The 20,974-nt window shown below is 54.7% G+C and overlaps 1 protein-coding gene across 3 annotated transcripts in view; it reads left to right on the top strand.

The window, feature by feature from the left end:
* The window catches only part of LOC122734708 (protein HIRA), an 86,728-nt gene extending 70,379 nt beyond the window's left edge, over positions 1 to 16,349 (top strand). For all 3 annotated transcript variants that reach the window (XM_043975721.1, XM_043975720.1, XM_043975722.1), the window contains 11 exons: positions 67 to 243; positions 1,951 to 2,155; positions 2,742 to 2,840; positions 7,688 to 7,836; positions 8,419 to 8,580; positions 9,344 to 9,402; positions 9,844 to 9,949; positions 11,562 to 11,684; positions 13,206 to 13,369; positions 13,792 to 13,880; positions 15,477 to 16,349. In XM_043975721.1, the coding sequence (XP_043831656.1) occupies positions 67 to 243; positions 1,951 to 2,155; positions 2,742 to 2,840; positions 7,688 to 7,836; positions 8,419 to 8,580; positions 9,344 to 9,402; positions 9,844 to 9,949; positions 11,562 to 11,684; positions 13,206 to 13,369; positions 13,792 to 13,880; positions 15,477 to 15,593 (1,450 nt within the window). In that variant the 3' untranslated portion in view covers positions 15,594 to 16,349. The remainder of the gene's footprint in view (positions 1 to 66; positions 244 to 1,950; positions 2,156 to 2,741; positions 2,841 to 7,687; positions 7,837 to 8,418; positions 8,581 to 9,343; positions 9,403 to 9,843; positions 9,950 to 11,561; positions 11,685 to 13,205; positions 13,370 to 13,791; positions 13,881 to 15,476) is intronic.
* Positions 16,350 to 20,974: the final 4,625 nt, after the last annotated feature.

Here is a 20,974-nt window from a genome sequence, read left to right on the forward strand (position 1 = left end):
ACTTGTCGTCCCAGGAGGTTGTCACCTACTCCTTTTTGTTTGATTCCTTCTCTTCCCTTCTCTCAGTGTAAATGCTACCTCGGCTGCAGCCGTTCCCCCCACATCCTCGTCCTCTGTGTTAACGACCCCTTCCAAGATCGAACCAATGAAAGCGTTTGATTCCCGATTCACCGAACGATCCAAAGCCACCTCAGGGACTGGGACTGCTGCCATCACAAATATGAACCAGACTGCTGTGGACCGGTAAGGCACAGGGAGATAGATGGGCAGAAGGTCCAGGCAGGTGGGTGGACCCTTTGCCTCGGCCTTCCTCTGGCTTGTGGGGCCCACAGAGGCATGCACTGCCACAGCTCCAGGAGCCATGGAAGCTGTGCTATGGCCTCTGCGCACATGACTGTAAAGCATGATGTGGTCCGTGCCTTCACAGAGCTCCCGGTCAGGCAATGCTGGGCCTGGGGGGCGAATGGAGGGACGTGTACACCGCTGGGGAGTCAGGCCTTGGGAGCTGAGCAGTTGACAGGCAGGAGTCCCTCTGTTGGGGTCAAATGGAATGGGAAGTATCCATGGTAGCCTGGATGGCACGAGGGCAGCAGGGATATTCCTCTGGAGAGTAAGGAGGTTTAGGTGCACAGAGATATCTTAGCAACGTGGCACCTGATGAGCTTCCCAGTGTAGAGAAAGGAGAGAGAGCCCGGACAGAGACACTTGCTGAGGGCCTGAAAGAGAGAGAATGAAGATGGGCCAGCAGCAAAGACAGGGAAAAGAGCCCAGCCAGGGGGGTGGAGAAGGCCTCAGGGAGACCAGAGGAGGCCAGGAGAGCCAGGAGAAGGGATGGCTGGAGAGAGTACTGAGTGTAAGTCAGATGGCACAGGTGTGGGCAGGAAGTGGAGGCAGCCAGTCACTCGGGGAGAAGACGGAGAGATGAGGTGACTGCTGGAGAGGAGGGCAAGTTTGTTCCGATGGAGGGGTAACATCAGAGAAGAGATGGAAGGTGGGGAGATATGGAGGGGGCCCCCGAGGGAGGGAAGGGGCTGGCCCTTGGTCCAGAGGAGGGCCATCGTCTGTTTCTGCAAACTCACAGAGGAGTGGGGAAGGGGTAGAGAATAGAAAATGGGATGGGGGTGTGAGAGCTGGGGAGGTGAGGGTGCCACTCCCCAACTCAGAGCTGACTGGGGAGGACATTCATGGAAAAGCGATTGGTCCCATTTTCCAGACAGTTAACAGAGACTGTGACCAGTGCTCTCCCAGAACCCCCTGTGCCTGGCTCTCTGCACTGGGCCCAGCCTGGCTGTAGAAAGATTGGCCCTTTGTTTACTGACCCACAGAATTTTTCCTTTCTCTTATGGTTCTTGTGGTCATAGCAGGAAGAACATCAGCCTTGTGGCCAAAGTGTCTTCACCCCCTTAAATGCTCTTTCCTGCTCTAATGTTGGGGTCTCTGCTCCTTCTCCCAGCTTCCCTGGGCTCTGGGGGCTCCTGGACACCCCAGGGGCTGCCCGGTCCCTGGCAGTATTTTCAAGCCTGTCGCGGGAGGTGTGTGTCAGGAAGACCCATCTGGACCCTGGGCCTGTTGCCTCACGCTTGCATTTTTTTCCCTTTTTGGCTGCAGCAGTGCCGTGAGATTGGTCTTCCCATCTCACATCCAGCCCCTCTTCCCCCATGCATTAGGGGAGTGGTAGGAAAAGCTCTGCCACAGGCTTCAAAGTTCTCCAAGCCAGGAGGATGGCTCCTCTTTCTGGGCCGCTTCACTAGATATTGCCTCTGAGCCCAGGAAGATTCTTTGGAATTAACTCAGTGGCACGTGTTGGTTCTTTGAGGATGGCTTTGAGTTTTGGAAGTAGCCAAGAGCTGCGGGGGAAGCAGGGACCGTGGGAGTGCACCCCCAGCTACTGCAGGAGCCCCCCATCTTTTGGGCCTTCATTTGAACAGAGGCTCATCATCCTTGTGTTAGGTTAAAAGAGCAGAACTTGGTGAAAGAGACGAAGCCCAAGGACATCTTGGAGAGCAGCAGCGACAGCGACGAGAAGATCCCGATTTCTAAGCCCTCCTCACTGCCCAAGCGGAAGCTGGACCTCGAAGGGGAGACTGTGGAGAAGAAGAAGAAGGGCCGCCCACGCAAGGACACGCGCCTCCTGCCTGTGGCACTGTCTGTGCAGGTGAGGCTGCCGCGGCCTCCAGGGCTTTAGACCCTCATGGCCGGCTGACCCCTCTGAGGCTTGTTTACCTCACCTATAAGCACCACGCAGCCCGGGGTTGCCTTGAGGACAGGTGGGTGCTCTCTGAGGAACCCTCCGTGGCCTCCTCTCAGGGCCTGGGGCAGTGCTGTGCTGTGGCCGCTGGCTTCAGGCTTCCTCTTGGGGCAGCAGCCTCTGCAGGAGGCAGAGAGGAGCATCCCTGCCCGGAGCACAGACTGCATCCTGAGAGCTGGGGGAGGACCTATGTCCGGCAGGTGACCAGTAAGAGTGCAGGGTGAGACGTAGAGCCAGAAAGGACCTGGGAGGTCCAGAGAGGCTGAGGGAGTCACCGAGGTCACACAGTTCTGACGCTGGGTTCTGTGATTGCGAATGACCGCCATTGGCCCGCTCTGAACTTTGGTCTTTTCCTCTATAAGTTGCCTATGCTCTGCCTGGCACTGAGGGCACACTTAGTTACCTTCCATCGGGGAAGGGTGAGTCATGGCCCTCGTGCTGCACCCCCAGGCCTGGTGCTCACTGACCCTTCTCTGTTGTTTGGCCCCTGCAGTCCCCACTGACGGCTGACAAGGATGCCCTCTGTGTGTCTACCCCAGCACTAGCTCTTAAACTGCCAACACCAGCCCCGCAGAAGTCCTTCGCCCTTCAGGTAAGCCAAGGGCCTGGTGAGGCAAAGCCTCAATTGTGGAGTTGGGGCTGCTGGGAGCTGAGGCCTACAGGGAACTCCTCCACCCTCCCCTGTGTATCCACTGTCCCCGGGCCTGAGACTGAGCTTGGTCTCCATCCTCCTGGGCCCTTCTCCCATTCTAACCTGAGCCCCTGCGCTTGGCACACTGTCACTGTCTGGGCGGCAGCAGTGGGGCGCCACATGACCCAGGGCACCAGTGCCCTTGGGAGATACACACGGGAATGTGCTTCCAGAGGAGGGTAGGGATGTTTGCCCTTGGTTGGCCTTGGGAAGGTGGGGCTAAGGATGCCTTGCCAAGGATAGAGAGGCCGAGAGCAGCTCTTGCTCACCCACAAGGGGCTGGCCAGCCATGTCAGATCCCCCCACTGAACCCAGCATGTTTGTGTGGGTGCCCCTTCATTGGTCCTTGGCCTCTCTTCCCAAGAAGATAGTAACAAGGGTCACCAGTGTGTGCTCACTTGTCCCAGGGCAGGCTGAGCCCTCTTTGCTTGAGGCCAAGAAGGGTTCCTGGCCCGTGGCCAGGATGACCTTGGCTTAGCCAGGGAGAATAGTCAGGCTCAGCATTTGGACTCATGATGTTTGCAGGTTCATGAATTCCCATAATGCCATGTGCAAAGACCCATAGACGAGGGGCAGCTAGGTGGCACAGTGGATAGAGCACCGGCCCTGGAGTCAGGAGTACCTGATTTCAAATCCAGCCTCAGACACTTAACACTTACTAGCTATGTGACCCTGGGCAAGTCACTTAACCCCAATTGCCTTACTAAAAAAAAATTTTAAAAGACCCATAGACAAGGCCTTGTAAAAGGGAACTATAGCAAAGAGGTCTCTGAGCCCCTTAGGGATTGGAGTGAGATGTGAGCATCTTAGGAGCAACAGCAGCCCAGCATGGGAGGGAGGGAGGGAGGGAGGGAGTGAGCACTGGCCTCAGAGTCAGGAGTTCCTGAGCTCCTGTGCACCGTCGTGTCCAAGTGACCTTGGCCAAGGCACTGACCTCACCCCTGGGTGCCTTGGTGCAGATCAGGTGCTCTCCAGTGGTCCTGGAGAGTTTGCTCATCTGAGTGTTCCCCAGGCCCATGGCCTCCCCTTTCTGGGTAAAATCAAACCCTTTTGGTAAAAACATCTTTGTTTCTTGTCCATGGAGGAGTAACGTCTACATGCTATAGATGACAAGAGCTTGGCCTGGTTCTTTGTTCTGCCGTGAAGACAAAGGAGCCTGTTCTGTTCCTCCACCACCACCCCTGCCCTCCTCCATCGATTATAAATCATAAACTATAGATTAGGGGCAGCTAGGTGGCGCAGTGGATAGAGCACTGACCCTGGAGTCAGGAGGGCCTGAGTTCAAACCCAGCCTCAGACGATTGACGCTTACTAGCTGTGTGACCCTGGGCAAGTCACTTAACCCCAATTGCCTCACCAAAAAAAAGGAAAAAGATAAACTATAGATTATAATAGAACTACATGTATAATTATTTAAATGATGGGGTTATTATTGTTTATCATGATGTGTGTTCCTTGAGAGCAAATAGCATTTTTGTCTTTCCTTGTGTCCCCAGTGTCTGGCACATAGTAGGTACGTAATAAATGCTTACTGATGCAAATGATGCTGGTAGCCACCTCCTGAGCCAACACACACTGATCATAGCTAAGCTTTCTCATCCTTCTGTCTCAATAATCCCCAACCATCCTCTCCCTGCCCCCACCCCAGCTCTAGAAAATGAGAGCAGGAGGAAGTTCTGGGCATGTCACTGCCAGCCCTCCTCAATGGAGCTCTCATACCTGGATGCCTTGCACCTTCGGGGCTGTGCTCTCGCCTCTGGCTCATAGTACAGTCGTGTTCAACTTTAAGACCTCATTGACAGGCTGGCCAGAAATGAGGACAGACCTCCTGCCCATTTCAGGAAATAGCGAAATGAGCCAAGCTTGACAGCTGTTCTGGGGGCAGGGGGTGGGGGTCTCTTCTTTTTCTTTATAGTATTTTTTTTCCTAATTACATGTAGAGATGATTTTCAGCATTCATTTCTGTAAGATTTTGAGTTCCAAATTTTCTCCCTCCTTCCCTTCCTTCCCCTCTCCACAAGACAGCAAGCAATCTGATATGTTATACATTAAAATCATGTTAAACATATTTCAACACGAGTCATGTTGTGAGAGAAGAATCAGAACAAAGGGGGGACAACCACAATAAAGAAAAAACAACAAAAGTGAAAATAGTATGCATCGATATGCATTCAGACTCCACAGTTCTTTCTCTGGATATGGAGAGCATTTTCCATCATGAGTCTTTTGGCATTGTATTGCTAAGAAGAGCCAGATCAAACAATGTTGTTACTGTGTACAACAACTGGCCTCGTTTCACACTCCTGGTTCTGCTCACTTCACTCAGTATCAGTTCATGTAAATCTTCCCAGGTTTTTCTGAATTCTGCCTGCTCATCTTTCTTTTTTGGTTCATAAAAGTATTTTATTATTTTCCAGTTACATGTAGAGATAGTTTCAACATTTGTCCTTATAAGATTTCTAGTTTCACATTTTTCTCCCTCCCCCTCCCCAGGACAGCAAGCAATCTGATTATATATGTACAATCACATGAAACATGTTTCTGCATTAGTCATGCTGTGAAAGAAGAATCAGAACGAAAGGGAAAAACCTCAAGAAAAAGAACAACAAAAAAATAGAAATAGTGTGCTTCAATCTGCATCTAGATTCCATAGTTCTTTTTTTTCTGGATGTGGAGAGCCTTTTCCATCATGAGTCCTTCAGAGCTATCTTGGACCATTGTATTGCTGAGAAGAGTCAAGTCTATCACAGTTGATCGACACACAGTGTTGTTGATACTGTGTTCAATGTTCTCCTGCTCTGCTCATCGTTTCTTAGAGCACAATAGTATTCCATTAGTTGAGAACTGATCCAACCATTCTGGAGAACAGTTTGGAACTGTGCCCAAAGGGCTGTGGGGTTGTGCATACCCTTTGACCCAGCAATACTACTGCTAGGTCTGTATCCCAAAGAGATCCTAAAGAAGGGGAAAGGACCCACATGTATAAAAATATTTTTAGCAGCTCTTTGTGGTGGCAAAGAATTGGAAATTGAGGAGATGCCCATCACTTGAGAAATGGCTGAACAGGTTGTGGTATATGAATGTAACGGAATACCATTGTGCTGTAAGAAATTATGAGCAGGAGTTCAGAGAAACCTGGAAAGACTTAAGTGGATGGATGCTGAGTGAAGTGAGCAGAACCAGGAGAACATTGTACACAGTAACAGCCACACTGTGCGATGATCAGCTGTGACAGACTTAGCTCTTCTCAGCAGTGCAGTGATCCACGACAATTCCAAAGGAAAGTGCTGTCCACACCCAGAGAAAGAACTGTGGGATCTGAATGCGGATTGAACCATACTGTTTCTACTTTTTGTTGTTGTTTTTTTCTTTTTTGAGGTGTTTTCCTTTTGTTCTGATTCTTCTTTCACAACATAACTAATGTGGAAATATGTTTAATGTGATTGCACATGTATAACCTATATCAAATTGCTCTCTGTCTTGGGGAGGGAGAAAAAATTTGAAACAAGATCTTATGGGGGCAGCTAGGTGGCGCAGTGGATAGAGCACCAGCCCTGGATTCAGGAGTACCTGAGTTCAAATCCGGCCTCAGACACTTAACACTTACTAGCTGTGTGACCCCGGACAAGTCACTTAACCCCAATTGCCTCACTAAAAAAAACCCAAAAAACATGAAGACAAATGTTAAACTATCTTTACATGTAACTGGAAAAAAATAAAATACTATTTTTTTTTTTTTTTTTAGGCAATGGGGGTTAAGTGACTTGCCCATGGTCACACAGCTAGTAAGTGTCAAGTGTCTGAGGCCGGATTTGAACTCAGGTACTCCTGAATCCAGGGCCGGTGCTTTAACCACTACGCCATCTAGCTGCCCCCAATAAAATACTATTAAGATTGAAAAAAATATATATTCATATACCACAACATGTTCAGCCATTCCCCATCAATTTCCAGTTCTTTGCCACAAAAAGAGCTGCTAGAAATATTTTTGTCCATGTGGGTCCTTTTCCCTTTCTTTGGGATACAGCCCTAGAAGTGGTATTGCTGGGTCAAAGGGCATGCACAGCCCCACAGCATTTGGGCATAGCTCCAAATGGCCCTGGAGGGCTCTTCTGAAGGGCGGCAGTGAAGGCCCAGGCCCAGGCCTCCAGGGCTGAACGCCGTTCTCTCTTGCACTGAATTTGTTCAGCGGCCTGGCCCCCCGGGCAGGACCTTGCTGGACACACACTGCTGCTCATACAAGGCCGCCAGAGAGGGGCAGGACAGATCTCTGGGGAGATCAGCGGCAGCCACGGAGGCACCAGACTTGGGGCGTTGGCCTGGGTCCAGGCTGGGTTTGCAGGGTGAGGCTGGCTGCATCTGAGACTGTGTCCCCCCGCTCCTGCTCTGGGAGCCGATATTGGTGAGATGGAGCCTGGCATCTGGAGCCATGCAGGACACACAGCTGGTAAAAGTGCCCCTGCTGGGGGCAGCCAGATGGCGCAGTGGTTAAAGCACTGGCCCTGGATTCAGGAGTACCTGAGTTCAAATCCAGCCTCAGACACTTAACACTTACTAGCTGTGTGACCCTGGGCAAGTCACTTAACCCCCATTGCCCCACAAAAAAAAAAAAAAGTGCCCCTGCTAAACCACCCAGCCGCGAGTGTGAGCGGGTGGGGCCGAGCAGGCCTGGGGCCGCCTCAGCCCATCAGAGGGGACAGGGCTGGGGGACACGGCCGTTTACGGGTCTCCTCTCTCTCCCACTGCAGGTGAGCTCTGACCCTTCCTTGTACATTGAAGTGGAGAATGAGGTGACTGCAGTAGGAGGCTTGAAGCTGAGCCGCTTAAAGTGTACTAGGGAAGGAAAAGAGTGGGAGACGGTCCTGACCAGCCGGATCCTCACTGCAGCGGGCAGCTGGTGAGTTCTCAGGGCTGCTGGCGGCCTGAGCGCCGTCTCTGCCACCACCCGACTCCTCCCCACCCCCATAACTGCCTCAGCAAGGAGATGCCAGGGATGCTGATGGCCAGAAGCTCCATCCCCTGCCGGGGGTAAAAGGAGACAGGGCCTGGCCTACAGGCTGGCCTCGACACCCCTAGGTTGCAACAGGATCCCATTGGCATGGGAGCCACGCCAGATTGAGGGCTTTGTAGGCAAAGGTGGGTTCCTGTCTAGGTGTATTAGAGGTCAGAAGACCTCTGATGGCGCAGCTGAGGTGGGTCAGGGATTAGCCAGAGAGGCCCCTGCTCCTGGAGCAGGGCAGCTGGTGGGTTCTGACCTGGACTATTCCAGAAGAGAGCAGGCCTCCATCCTAGTACAGATGACTGCCCAGCATGCCGGCCTGGCACCTCTTGTTGCCTTCAGACCCCCCAGATGCACATCAGTCCTCACCTGGGTCCTGTCCTGGTTGGGGCCTAGGGTGCCGGGTCTATGGACCAGTCTGTGAAATGGGAGCAATAACAGCGCCCACGCTGACACCTGCTTCCCCTTGGTTCCTTGCAGTGACGTAGTCTGCGCTGCCTGCGAGAAGAGGACCCTGTCTGTGTTCTCCGCCTGTGGCCGCCGCCTGCTGCCCCCAATCGTCCTGCACTCCCCCGTCTCCACGCTCCATTGCACGGGGCCCTACATCATGGCCCTCACTTCCGCTGCCACCTTGTCTGTGTGGTGAGTACCCGAGGCTGGGGGAAGATGGGCAGGCTTGAGGAGAGGAGAAGGGTAGGCGGGGAGTCCTCCCCTCGGTTCCCTCATCTTTTTCTGCCTTGGGGAGGTTACCAGGAGTGGCACTGCCCCTCCCTTCCTCACCAGGGCAGCCCAGAGCCTTCACGGCTGCCCCGCACCCTCCCAGTAGCCATCCAGGCATTTTTTTTTAGCAGAATTCTTGGCTTCCATCTGTATTTTTTCCTTTCAAAGAGAATTCTTTTAAGGCCTGTAGTCGTTTGTATGAGCACAATGCATGAAATGAGTAGTTTTTTAAATAAGAGCAGAGACTCTGGGCCCTCAGCTGCAAACACTGAGCCCCAACTATGTGCTGGGTAAGGGGAGGGGAGGGGCCAGAGAAGAACTATCCCCCTGAAGGAGCTGCAGGTCACCCTGTGCCAAAGGCCTGTCCGCTGGCCTTGTGGCCTGGAGCCTGACCTCCCCTCCAGGTGGGACTGGATGGTCTGGGGACTCCCTTCCAGCCCAGTGACCTGGGACCCCGCTGAGCCTGAGCTTTCTCTATGTAAGATAAGACAGGTGTGATGGCAGAGAGGCCTTGCCAAAGATTAGCCCCTGCCCGGGACCAGAGACAAAATCAGTGTCCACTGAGAAGTCCTTTCCTCTGCCAACGCCTGCGCCAGGGGGCCTCGGCCAGGCCCCAAACCATACCCACTGCCCACTGGTGAAATTTGCCTTTGGAGGAACTGATTGTCCCCATTTCCTTTCATAGGGATGTCCATAAACAGGTGGTCGTCATCAAAGATGAGTCTCTGCAGACTATTCTATCAGGTAATGGAGGCCCCTTTTACCAGCAGGGTGTGTTAGGGGGCTGGTTCGAGCAGGGCCGGTGTGGCTCCGTCCCTACTCCAGGTCATGTGCCTACCCTCCAGCCTCTGCCCTCAGTGGGCACAGCGGGCACACTAGAGAGGATCCGAGGGAGGGCCCTGGGTTTATGCCATGATCTTCAGCAGGGCCAGTCAGTGTTGAGGGAGGGGCTCACCTGCCACATGTCACGTCATTTCTCTGGGCCTGTATCCTGTATCCTGCAATGGGCAGGGTAGCTGATCCTTGCAGGATCTACCTCATTTTTGTGAGGAGCCTGAGACAACACATAAAGTGCTTTGTAAACTGCGTGTGTTAGAGGAAGGAGGCGGTTATTGGTGTTAATGAGGTTTTCAAGGCATTTCTCAATCTTAGCAGTGGGAACAATTCTTCTGGTCTTCTCTCTAGGAAGTGATATGACCGTTTCACAGATCTTGCTGACCCAGCACGGCATCCCCGTAATGAATCTGTCTGACGGGAAGGCTTACTGTTTCAACCCTGCCCTCTCCACCTGGTGAGTAAGCGAGCCTCTGGTCTCCCTCCCTGACTTCCCACTGCTCGGGCCCCTCTGTCCTCAGCGTCCTGCACTCGGCTCTTGTGTGAGCTGATGATGTTCCTGCCACTGTCATTGTGTGCAAGTAGAAGCAGCCCCGGGCACCAGACCAGGGGCCACAGGGGACTGCGGCTCTCGAGGTCAGCAGGCTCCATGTCCACTTCTCTCTAAGGCAGTTAGTTGGGTCAGTGGTCCTCCTGTGCCCTGGGTCAGTGGCCAGCTGGGTGTGTTGGGGGTCTCCCCTTACTGCTTTCCCCATGAGACTGTATGCCCTACCCAGCCAGGTCCCTTCTGGGGAGACTCCTGTAAGTGAGTTACAGAGGCAGCTGGCATGGTCAGGGAGGGCTGGGCCACCAACTTTGTTTGGTCTGTGGGACCTTGGGTCAGTTACCTCTGATGGGTAGGACATTTGTGCTGCCCACCTCACAGGGCCAGGATGTGAGGACCGTGCTTTACAAAGCTGAGGCCGCTGTGTGGAAGGGCCTGACCTTCACAGGTGCCCACACAGGGGAGATACCTGCTGAGAGCAGCTCCCAAAGAGGCTGTCCTCCTTCTAGAACCACGGGCCACAATCTCCCCGCCCAGCTGTCCAGGGAGGCACATTGATGACCTCCTCTCGGGGCCGCACTGGGACATTGGGGGCAGGAGGTGGCCTGGCTGCCAGCGCCCACCCGGGCAGGTCACTGCCCCCTCCCTCATCTCTCAAAGGGCTGGCGTAAGCCCTGCTCTTCCCTTCGTCCTGAAGCCCATGGCAGAGGCTGCCAGCCATGCGGGCTGTCAGTATCCCCGGAGGCCACCTCCGTACCAAAGGTTGCCAGCAAGGCCAAAGCCCCAGGCTTCCTGGAGCCTTCCTGGCATGGCCTGTGTAAGGGTCCCTGCCTGGGGCCAGTTCCCCTTCCCTACAGTAAACGAGGGCAGGCCCCGGGTGCCATGGCATAGGCTCCTGTGCCCCCTTGCTCATCACAGCCCTGTGAAGCAGCAGGAGGCACACGTATGTAGAGTGGCCCCATCCGCTGCTACACCTCCAGGAGGTCAATTAGATCAGTCCAGCCTGGCCTTGGCACTCAGCCTTCACACTGCAGTGGGAGCCCCCCACCCCTGCCATAGGCTTCTGCCCACGGGAGAAGAGCAAGTCCTGCCCCCTGGCACATGCGGGCACATCAAGAGCTAAGGCTGACAGAGAGTCCAAGGCCCACAGGGATTCCATGCTGGGCCTTGAGCAGAGAGTGGCCACGGAGGGGGCCTCCTCTGCTCCAGGGGTCTGTGTAGCCATCAGCCGGGGCCACCAAGTTCCCTCAGGAGCCAGCCCCCAGAGGGGCTCCGGCGCAGGCAGCCTTGGGGCAAGCGCCGTGACCAGCTCCTCCACCACCTCAGGTGGTGCCCCGGCCACAGGCTGCCGTGTGCCAGCCTCTGGGGTCCAGCAGGGTTCCATACAAGGGCTTTGGGGGCCCTGGAGAAGCCTCTCCGGTGGGCCCCAGGCAGCTCTCTGAGGAGACACAGCCCAAGAGCTGACCAAGCTGTCCTCGTGCCCGTAACCGTCCTGAACTCGGACGTCTGTTCTCTTCCCCTCCAGGAACCTGGTTTCTGACAAGCAGGATTCCTTAGCCCAGTGTGCAGACTACAGGAACAGCTTGCCGTCCCAGGAGGCCATGCTGTGCTCCGGACCTCTAGCCATAATCCAGGGACGCACGTCTAAGTACGCACACACCCTCTGTCCTCTACCCGTGAATGAGTGAAGGAGCAAGTGAGTGAGTGAGTGAATGAATGGATGATGAGAAGGCAGCCAAGCATGTAGTTTAAGATTTGCACAGGGGCAGCTAAGTGGCGCTGTGGATAGAGCACCGGCCCTGGATTCAGGAGTACCTGAGTTCAAATCCGGCCTCAGACACTTGACACTTACTAGCTGTGTGACCCTGGGCGAGTCACTTAACCCTCATTGTCCTGCCCCCAAAAGAACAAATTTTTGCAGAGCACTTTGCGTATGTTAGGAAGGAAGGAAAAACTGGCATTTCTTAAACCGTTGCCACACGCCGAGCACTGTCAGGGGCTCGCAGACAGTGCCTGCTCTCCTCACAGTCTGAGGGGAAGATGGCACATGGCAGAGTCCAGCCTCGGGGCCCACAGTGAGGCCCGCTGGCCCCCAGGATGTGATGGCGAGGCCACTTTCAGTGGGCCTCTTGTCGATGGCTCTCCAGTCTGCCCCCTCCTCCCCGACCATCACTGCAGCTGTCATGGGGGCGACTGCCTGCCTCAGGTCTCTCTGTGGGCCCTGGACCATCCTTCAGGCCTGATCCTGCCACCACCACCAACCCCCCCCCCCCCCCCCCCCCCGTAGACTCCAGTGAATTCCTGTGGCCTCCATAGCCCTTTCTTACATGGGCCCCTCCAGCCTCTCACCCCCCACTCCCCAACATGTCCCCTCAATCCAGGGCCTGACCTGACTGTTCTGCTTCCCTCCTCTGCTCCCTGTGCTGGCTTCCCGCCGCCTCCTCCAGGAAGCCCTCGCCAGCCCCTCCCCATAGTCCTTTTGTGTCGCCTATGCTGTGAGCTCGAGGACAGACGCTGTCCTTTGCCTCTGCATCTCCAGCCCCAAGCACAGTGCCCGGCACAAATGCTGAGGGCGCCTGACAGCCGACCGGACCCAGGACTCGATCTCCCTGGGGCCGGGGCCGAGGGTTCCACATCTCCTTTAGTGTCACCCCTATTATTGAGGCACAGCAGATTCTGACACAGAACCACCCACGGTCAGACTGACCAGGGCCTCCTGGTGTCTCCAGCTCTCCCACGGCCGGGACACCGGCCGGCCAGGGCAGCCTGCCCCACCCCAGCCATTTGCATGGGCCTGCTTTCCCAAGTGTTGCCACAGGAGGCCCCCAGGCTTATGAGAAGCCTGGTCTGCCCATGTGCACGGTGGTTTGTGGTGCTGGAGTAAATGTGGATTGGATTAGATGAAGCCAGTCCCGAGGCGTGGCCCCCAGGTGCGTGGCCTCTTGGTATTCACTGTGTCACCCTCCGCTTGGCTCCAGCCCCCACCTTTCCTTGTGCTTTGGGAGAGGGCCTGGGTGAAAGGCCAGGCGAAGGGGCTCGCTCGCCCGCCTGGGGGGGTCTGAGACACGGCCGACAGCAGCAGCTCACGCCCCTGCCCTTCTTCCTCTCTGGCCGCCGTGGCAGGCCCAGGGACCAGGCTTGTCACATGGTCCCCATCTTGTCTTTGCAGTTCAGGAAGACAAGCCACTCGCTTGTTCTCCGTGCCTCATGTGGTCCAGCAAGAGACCACCTTGGCCTACCTAGAGAGCCAGATGGCAGCAGCCCTGACGCTACAGTCCAGCCAGGAGTATCGCCACTGGCTCCTCGTCTATGCACGGTACCTAGTTAATGAAGGTGAGCCCGGGCTCCGTCCACAAGAGGGCTGGGGATGCCGGGCAGGGCGTGGCAAGAGCCTGGCCCAGACCCCAGCTGCTCCCCCAGCCAGGGGTCCGGGGGCCTCGTTAGGGCAGGTGGGCCTGAGGCCAGCGAGGGGAAGACACAAAGACCTGCTTAGGACCTGCATATCTCCACTCCTCAGAGTAGGGGATGAGCTGAGAATGAATCCCAGAGGACTCCCAGGCCATGGGCGCTGTGCCAAGAAAGCAGCAGCCACTTGTTGGGGCTGGGGCTGAGGGGGAGGAGGGCACAATGTTTGGGGAAAGGACTGGAGCCACCAGGACCCCCAGCCCCACAGGCCCCTCTGGGAGGGAGGTTCCCCAAGCCCTGGCTGCACGTCCAGGACCCACTTCAGCGTGTCTTCATCCTTTCACACTCAGGGTTTGAATATCGGCTGCGAGAATTATGCAAGGATTTGCTGGGGCCAGTCCATTACTCTACTGGAAGTCAGTGGGAATCAACAGTGGTGGTAAGGTCTCCCGTTCCTGTTCACCAGGACGGTCAGTGCTGCCCAAAGGGGGGTGGGCATTGCTGAAAACATGGCGAACCCCTGGGAATCTCCTGCAGAGAGGTCCCTCCTCCAGGGCACAGCTCGGACATGGGGTGGGAGGAAGGGGGAGCCCATGGGCAGGAGGGATACGGTGCCAGGCATTGGAGTGAGGGCAGGGGAGAGGAGGAGGAATGCACCTGCACCACCGATCTGTGACTGATGGCATAGGAAAGGAAGAGCGAGGGAGCCGGAGAGAGACAGCAGATAGCCAGCCATAGACGGATGTAGTCAGGGACAAGGTAGAGACCGTCAGTGCTTTCCTAGTCCCTGCTGGAGACACCCCAGATATTTGTGTTTCCTGTCTAACAGCGGGGTGCTGAGCAAGGAAGACTGGGCCTCTGGGCCCCAAGGAGCTGCCGGCCCTTTACAAGCCTTTGGGCACTGCTGAAATGCCAGCCTTGTCATGCGCTTTTCCCACGTGATCACGGGTTCTGGACTTACCTGAGATCTCACAGAAACCTCAGACCGGGCCAGGAGAAGGGAAGAGCTGGATATCTTCCAGCCCCTTCTCCAACAGGGAAGGCTGCAGCATAAACCCCGGGCCAGGGCATGGAGAGGACCTTTCCTCAGGAATTTGGGCAGTCACGTAAATGCCATAGAGGCCAGCTATTGAGAGCAGTGGCCGCCACGCTCTGCCTGGCAGGATTCAGACATCCCAGTAACCCAGAATATTGTGCTTGATCTAATAGGGTGAAAATGAAGGGCTGTAAATGACAGGTCTCCTCCTTGGGTTCACAAGGAGACATTTGGGAGGAATGGCTGGACAACAGTTTATATGAAGGGAAAAGATTTGGGAGTCCTAGTGGACCGCAAGCTTTACGAGCCAAGATGTCAAGAAAACAACCAAGCACAATGTAGACTGAAGACAGCCTGGTGTGCGGGTGTAGGGAGGCAGCAGGGCTCCTCTAGCCTGGATCCACAGCATTGATCGGTGCCCACTATGTGCCAGGGCCTGCTCTCAAGGAGCTCCTGGTCTAGTGCTGCCACAGGCAGGCAGCCAGGACTTGAGACTGTGCCATCTGAGGACGTGTCACCTAGAGAAGGATCAGCCTCATTCTGCCTGGTCCCGAGGGCAGAGCCAGGAGCAGTGGGGGAAGGGCTCGTGATTAGGGAGGACTTCCTGCCCACTCAGGCTTGTCTCAGGAGAGAGAGGGAAGGTCCCCTTCCTCGGGGATCCTGGTGCAAGAGCTGAGCACCATCTGGGAACTGTCGTTGGGGGGCTGGTGGTCCCATGTGAGTGGGCTTGACCTCACTCTCCACGGGCACATCCGGTAACTTCTTTGGCGTGTCACCCTGCGTGGCTGAGTGCCCAGCAGGGGGCTTTGTAAAGGGCTTTGGGCTTTCTTCTCCATATTCCCATCTGTTCTCTCACTTCCCTTTCAGTGTGCCCTGTAGGTGGCCGGGGGAGGGGGGAAGTGAGGCCTCTAGAGCTGGCCAGGTGAGCTGTGGGCCCCCTCAAGCACGCCCCAGCATAGGTCAGGCCCGCCCCAACTCTTCCCTTTTGTCTGTGTGCAGGGCTTACGAAAGCGAGAACTCCTCAAAGAGCTGCTTCCGGTCATCGGGCAGAACCTGCGCTTCCAACGACTGTTCACAGAGTACCAGGAACAGCTGGACATCTTGAGGGACAAATAGCAGCCCCCAGCCTTCTGGAGGTGGCCTGCGCTAGGAGGTACACACTTCTCGGCACTAACCACGACACAGCCACGTCTTGCCCGACGGACGGATGGCCGCCCTGCCCTCCCAAAGGAACCAGCAGGAGGGCCTCCAGCGCACAGGGAGACCACGGCAGGGTGTGTGACAACCAGACACGGACAGGTCCGGCCCTCCTTCCTAGAAGGACCTCCCTCTCCAGAGCAAGGTCCTGGGACTGCAGGGAGCTGCAGCTCCCACGCCGGAAGGCCTCCCCCCGTGCTCCAGGGGACTCGCCATGAGTTGTCGGGGAGGCGGAGGGAGACGGCCATCACCCTGCCCGGCCACAAGCACAGCCCTCCAGAGCCCGCCGGCACCAGCGGCCGCGGGCAGCCCCAGGGCCCATGGAGCCCTGGCGGGTGGAAGGGGAAAGGCGTCAGCAGCCCAGAGACTCCCCTGCCAAGAGAGAGGCTGCGCTCCCCCGGGCGGGCTTTCCAGGCGAGTCTGCTCGCTCGTGACAGAGGACTTTCCTTGGCCAAGAATCAGGATTTCCCTATGGGGCACGTGGACACTTGTCACCCATAGGACATTGCAGCTCTAATTATGACAGTGACGTTGCTCAATAATTGTACCAAAATTCACCTGTCCTCATTTGGGTTTTAATTTTTAAATGTTTGTAAAAGAGACCGTATTTCTGGGAAGGGACAAGGGGCGGGCGATTCTTTTTGTAAGTATGAAATAAATGAACACAGCATTGGATACAAAACTCAGCCAGGCCTCTCCTGCCGGGCTTTTCCTGGCCCCCCAGGGCCTGTCTCCGTCTCTGGGAAGAGGGGGAGCTCTCACAGGCAGGTGCGGGTGGCCCCCTCTCCATGCTGCCCTCCAGCATCTGGCCTGGAGTCAGCCAGGCTCTTTCTGCTCAGTCTCACGGGGGGCCTCGTCCTGTACATGTGTATACATTCGTGCATGCACGTGTGTGCGCACACACTCACTCACTCACTGTCTCTCTCCCCTCCCTCACTCAGCATGGGATGTCTTCAAACACAGAATTCTGAATGTTGGGGTGGGAGCCAGAGGGCCCTATGGGCCTGTTCCTCTGGTGCCTTCATTTTACCCAGAAGGACAGGTGGCGTCCCAGAGCAGGGGAGAGAGTTGTTCAGAGTCCCCCAGCAGAATCATGCCTGCCAGATGCCTTGGGCTTCTGAGACCCTGAGTTGGGATTTAGCCAGCGGGTCAGACTCTCAGCCACAGAGCAGGATCTGGACTTCTCTGGCCCCCCGAGGGCCACTGTCCTGGGAGCTGGCCCGGCAGCTTCTCCAGCCCCTAGAGAGAGCCAACATCTGTGAACTGTCATTCATACGGGATCAGAAAGGCCCTCACCAGCCATGCCCAGGCTGGGCCTGTGCTCCCCTGCGCACAGGAGTGACCGAGGCGTGTGCATGTGAGACCTCAGGCCCAGTCCTCGACAGGGGAGTGAGTGGGCTCTGCTGGTCTAGTCTGGTCTGCTTTCCTGTCATCCATCGCCTTACCGGGCACAGAGAGCTCCGAGGAGCTAGAGGCCCAGAAGCTGGGCTCTTCCAGGACCTCCCCCCACCCCACCCCAGCACACCAAGATTTGACACCCGGGCATGATTCGGGCACTGAGGTGGGAGGTCAGGGGTCTCCCTGCACCTCCACCCTTAGCCACAATCAGGGATGATGGGTGTTCACACCCTAGAGCTGCTCATCACCCACAAGTTATGAGCTAATCAAGGACCCTGAAATTCCTCTGCTCATCTTGCTAGATTGCTCCACTCACCTTTTGTCCTTGTTGTTCAATTGTGTCCGAGTTTGTGATCCCTTGTGGGGTTTCCTTGGCAGAGACACTGGAGGGGTTTGCCATTTCCTTCTCCAGTTCAGGTCAGATTTTCAGATGAGGAAACTGAGGCAACCAGGGTGAGGTGACTTGCCCAGGGGTCAGAGGCTGGATTCGAACTAGGGGAGATGAGTCCTCCTGACCCTAAGCCCAGCTGAGCACTGTGGCTCCTCCTAGCTGCCCCTCCCTCTCTCTGTCTTACCCTACCCCCACCCCCACCCCCAATTCTTCTCTGTCCTTAAGTTTTTCCTTCAGGCCATTTCACCTTCCAGAGCTTTACTGGGAAAGCCTCCTCTTAGCTGTCCCCTCTCCTCATCTCACCAGCCCTTGGGGTAGCCTCCCACTCCCTCTTCCTCCACTCCAGTTTTTGAAGAAGTTCCGGTGGCCTCTGGAGGCCCTCGGCCAGCCAGTGTCCTGGATCCCCCCTCCTCCCGTCTTCTCCAGCGCAGCCCCCATCTTCCAACATTCCCTTTGCATTGGTTCTTTTCCTACTGCCTGCAGACACACCCAGGCGTCTCCCTCCTCCCTCCATCCTCTCCGGCTCCTGGAAAAACTTGCCCAGAAGCACAGCTTCCGCTTCCCTTCCCTCTCTCCCAAATCCTCCAGCTTCTCTCAACTGTCACCACTTCCAAATTGGCCAACAGTTTCCTAACCATCCGATCCGATGGCTTGACCTCTCCGCCATATTCCTTTTTTTTTTCTTTTTTTTTTTTTTGCCGGGGCAATGGGGATTAAGTGACTTGCCCAGAGTCACACAGCTAGTAAGTGTCAAGTGTCTGACGCCACATTTGAACTCAGGTCTTCCTGAATCCAGGGCCAGTGCTTTATCCACTGCACCACCTAGCTGCCCCGCTCCGCCATATTCCACACTGGTGACCACTCCCTTCTCCTCGATGGGCCCTCATGACCCTGCTCTCTTCTGACTTTACTACCGGTCTGACCACCCCTCTTACATCCACGTCATGGACTAGGAGAATTAGCCGGGGCTCTGTGCTGGGCCTTCTCTTCTCACTGGATGCCCTCCCCTGCTCTCCTGGGCTCAAAGACCATTTCTGCACAGAGGATTCCCAAATCTAGGCATCCAGCCTGAGTCTGACCCCTGACCTTTAGCCCCCTGCCCCCCAACTACTATTGTGCATTTTGAATTGGATGTCCCAGAGACACCTCAAATTCAATGTGTCCAAAACTGAAACCATCCTTCTCCCCACCCCCCCACCCTTCTTCCAAGCTTCCCTGTTCTATAAAGAGTACACACCACCGTCCTAACCCCCTAGGTCTGAAATCAGTGCCATCCTCGACCCCCCCTCACCCACACACCAAACCCATGGCCACAACTCATGGATCCCACCTCCTTGACATCTTTGGCTTCTATCCTTTGCACATAGCCACCAACCTAGTTCAGGAAGAAGGAAAACATTTATTAAGCACCGACTACATGCCAGGCACTGCACCGACTTGCAAATATTCTCTCAGTTAATCCTTAAGACAATCCAGTCAGGTAGATTGTGGTATTTCCCATTTTACAATTGTGAGCAAGTTACTTCCCCTCTCCCAGACTCAGTTTCCTCCCCTAGAAAATGAGAGTAATGTAGTAGAGGACTTGGGCACGCCCCCCCTCCCCCCAGCTATAAATCTGTGGTCAAATTGCCCATTGCCTAAAAGCTGCTCCTTACAGACCTTACGGACCTCTGAGGTTCCACATTCAGCAAATGGTGGAAGGCTGAGGGCTGGGGGGGTTGGGGAGGGGGGGGGGTGCTGGTCTGTGCAAAAACATAAATGCCGGAGCCTTGGTGCCCTTAGAAATAGTAAATATGAGATGAGCGAATCAGAACCAAAACCCAAATCATAAGCATCTGTATTTGCATCTAGCAATCTTTTGGCATGAAAAAACTCCAAACTTCCCCAGCTTCTCATTCCCAGAGCAGACCCTACCCCTAGACTAGCACTGAATACCACCAATGGGCTTTCAGCTCCAAAGTGCTCAAAGATAATAATAACAATGGTGCTTTATCCTTTGCAAATCACTTTACATTTATCACCCTAGGGGGTAGGTGCTCTTATTATCGCCATTTTACAAATGAGGGAACTGAGCCTCAGTTTTTGCAACTTTCCAAAGATCACACAACTGGTAAAGGTCTGAGGGAGGATTTGAACTCTGGCCTTCCTGACTCCAAGCACAGCATTGGATCTGTTAGGCTACTTAGTTTCATCAAATTCGGTTTTTGGAGGGAAATAACAAAAATAACTCCCTTTTCTTTAGCATTTTCTGCACAACAGCTGTGCGAGTTAAGAAGTGTAAAAAGGTCATATTGGAAAAAAGAGGAAGATCAAGGGAAGGAAGGACCTTTGCTTTGAAATAAACTGCAAGAAAGCCAAGGAGAATGAGTTTTGCACTGGAAATATCAGAATAAAAATGGCAGGCAAGGATCGATCCCCAAGCAAGAGGGGGCTTAGTTGTCACTGATGAATTTAAGTCAGGAGGCCCCAAAGAACTACACCCTCAGGTCCAGAGTCACTGCCAGTCATATACCAAAGACTAAGGAAAATTGGGGTGACACCACTCCCAGTGCCCCCAAAACGGAAGCATTTGGTGATTCAGTGGTAAAATTCTCACCTCATGCTCAGGCTTGTTTCCCTGCTAGTCATCATTAACTTATTAATTGGAGGGGGGGGGGAGGGTAGGGAAACAGAGCAATGAGGGTTAAGTGACTTGCCCAGGGTCACACAGCTAGTAAGTGTCAAGTGTCTGAGGCTGGACCAGTGCTTTATCCACTGTACCACCTAGCTGCCCTTATTAATTTACTGTTTAAACACCTACTATGTGCCAGGTGCTGTGCATATTGGGTATGCAGGAAGATGAGCCTTTCCCCTCCAGAGGAGGCTCCCAAAGCAGTAATAGAAGTGAATGGGGAGGGGAGCAGCTAGGTGGCACAGTGGATAAAGCACTGGCCCTGGATTCAGGAAGACCTGAGTTCAAATCCAACCTCAGACACTTGACATTTACTAGCTGTGTGACCCTGGACAAGTCTGGCCCACCAAAAAAAAAAAAAAGTGAATGGGGAGATGGTGGGGGTCGGGCGAGGGATATGTCCTAACAGCAATGTCACAGATTCAGAATAATAATAGCATTTCTCATTATTCAGTTGTTTCAGTTGTATCCAACCCTTCATGACCCCATTGGGGGTTTTCTTGGCAAAGATACTGGAGTGGTTTGCAATGTCCTTCTCCAGCTCGTTTTACAGGTGAGGAAACCAAAGCAAAGTGAAGTGACTTGCCCAGGGTCACACAGCTAGGAAGTGTCTGAGACCGGATTCTGGTCTTCCTGATTCCAAGTATTCTATGCATGTTGCCACCCAGCTGCCAAAGAGCAGACTTCCTTATTATGCACCCAAATGAGACCTAACCCACAGTGGTATTCCATAATATACACATTAAAGCACCATCACAGAACAAAGATGGCCATTTGTTCCATGAAGACGCCTGAGGTCATTAAAAGCCCTGTGTGATTTCCCAAAGGCCATCCATCCTT

The sequence above is a fragment of the Dromiciops gliroides genome, chromosome 1 (genome assembly GCF_019393635.1).
Source record: "Dromiciops gliroides isolate mDroGli1 chromosome 1, mDroGli1.pri, whole genome shotgun sequence".
Taxonomy (NCBI): domain Eukaryota; kingdom Metazoa; phylum Chordata; class Mammalia; order Microbiotheria; family Microbiotheriidae; genus Dromiciops; species Dromiciops gliroides.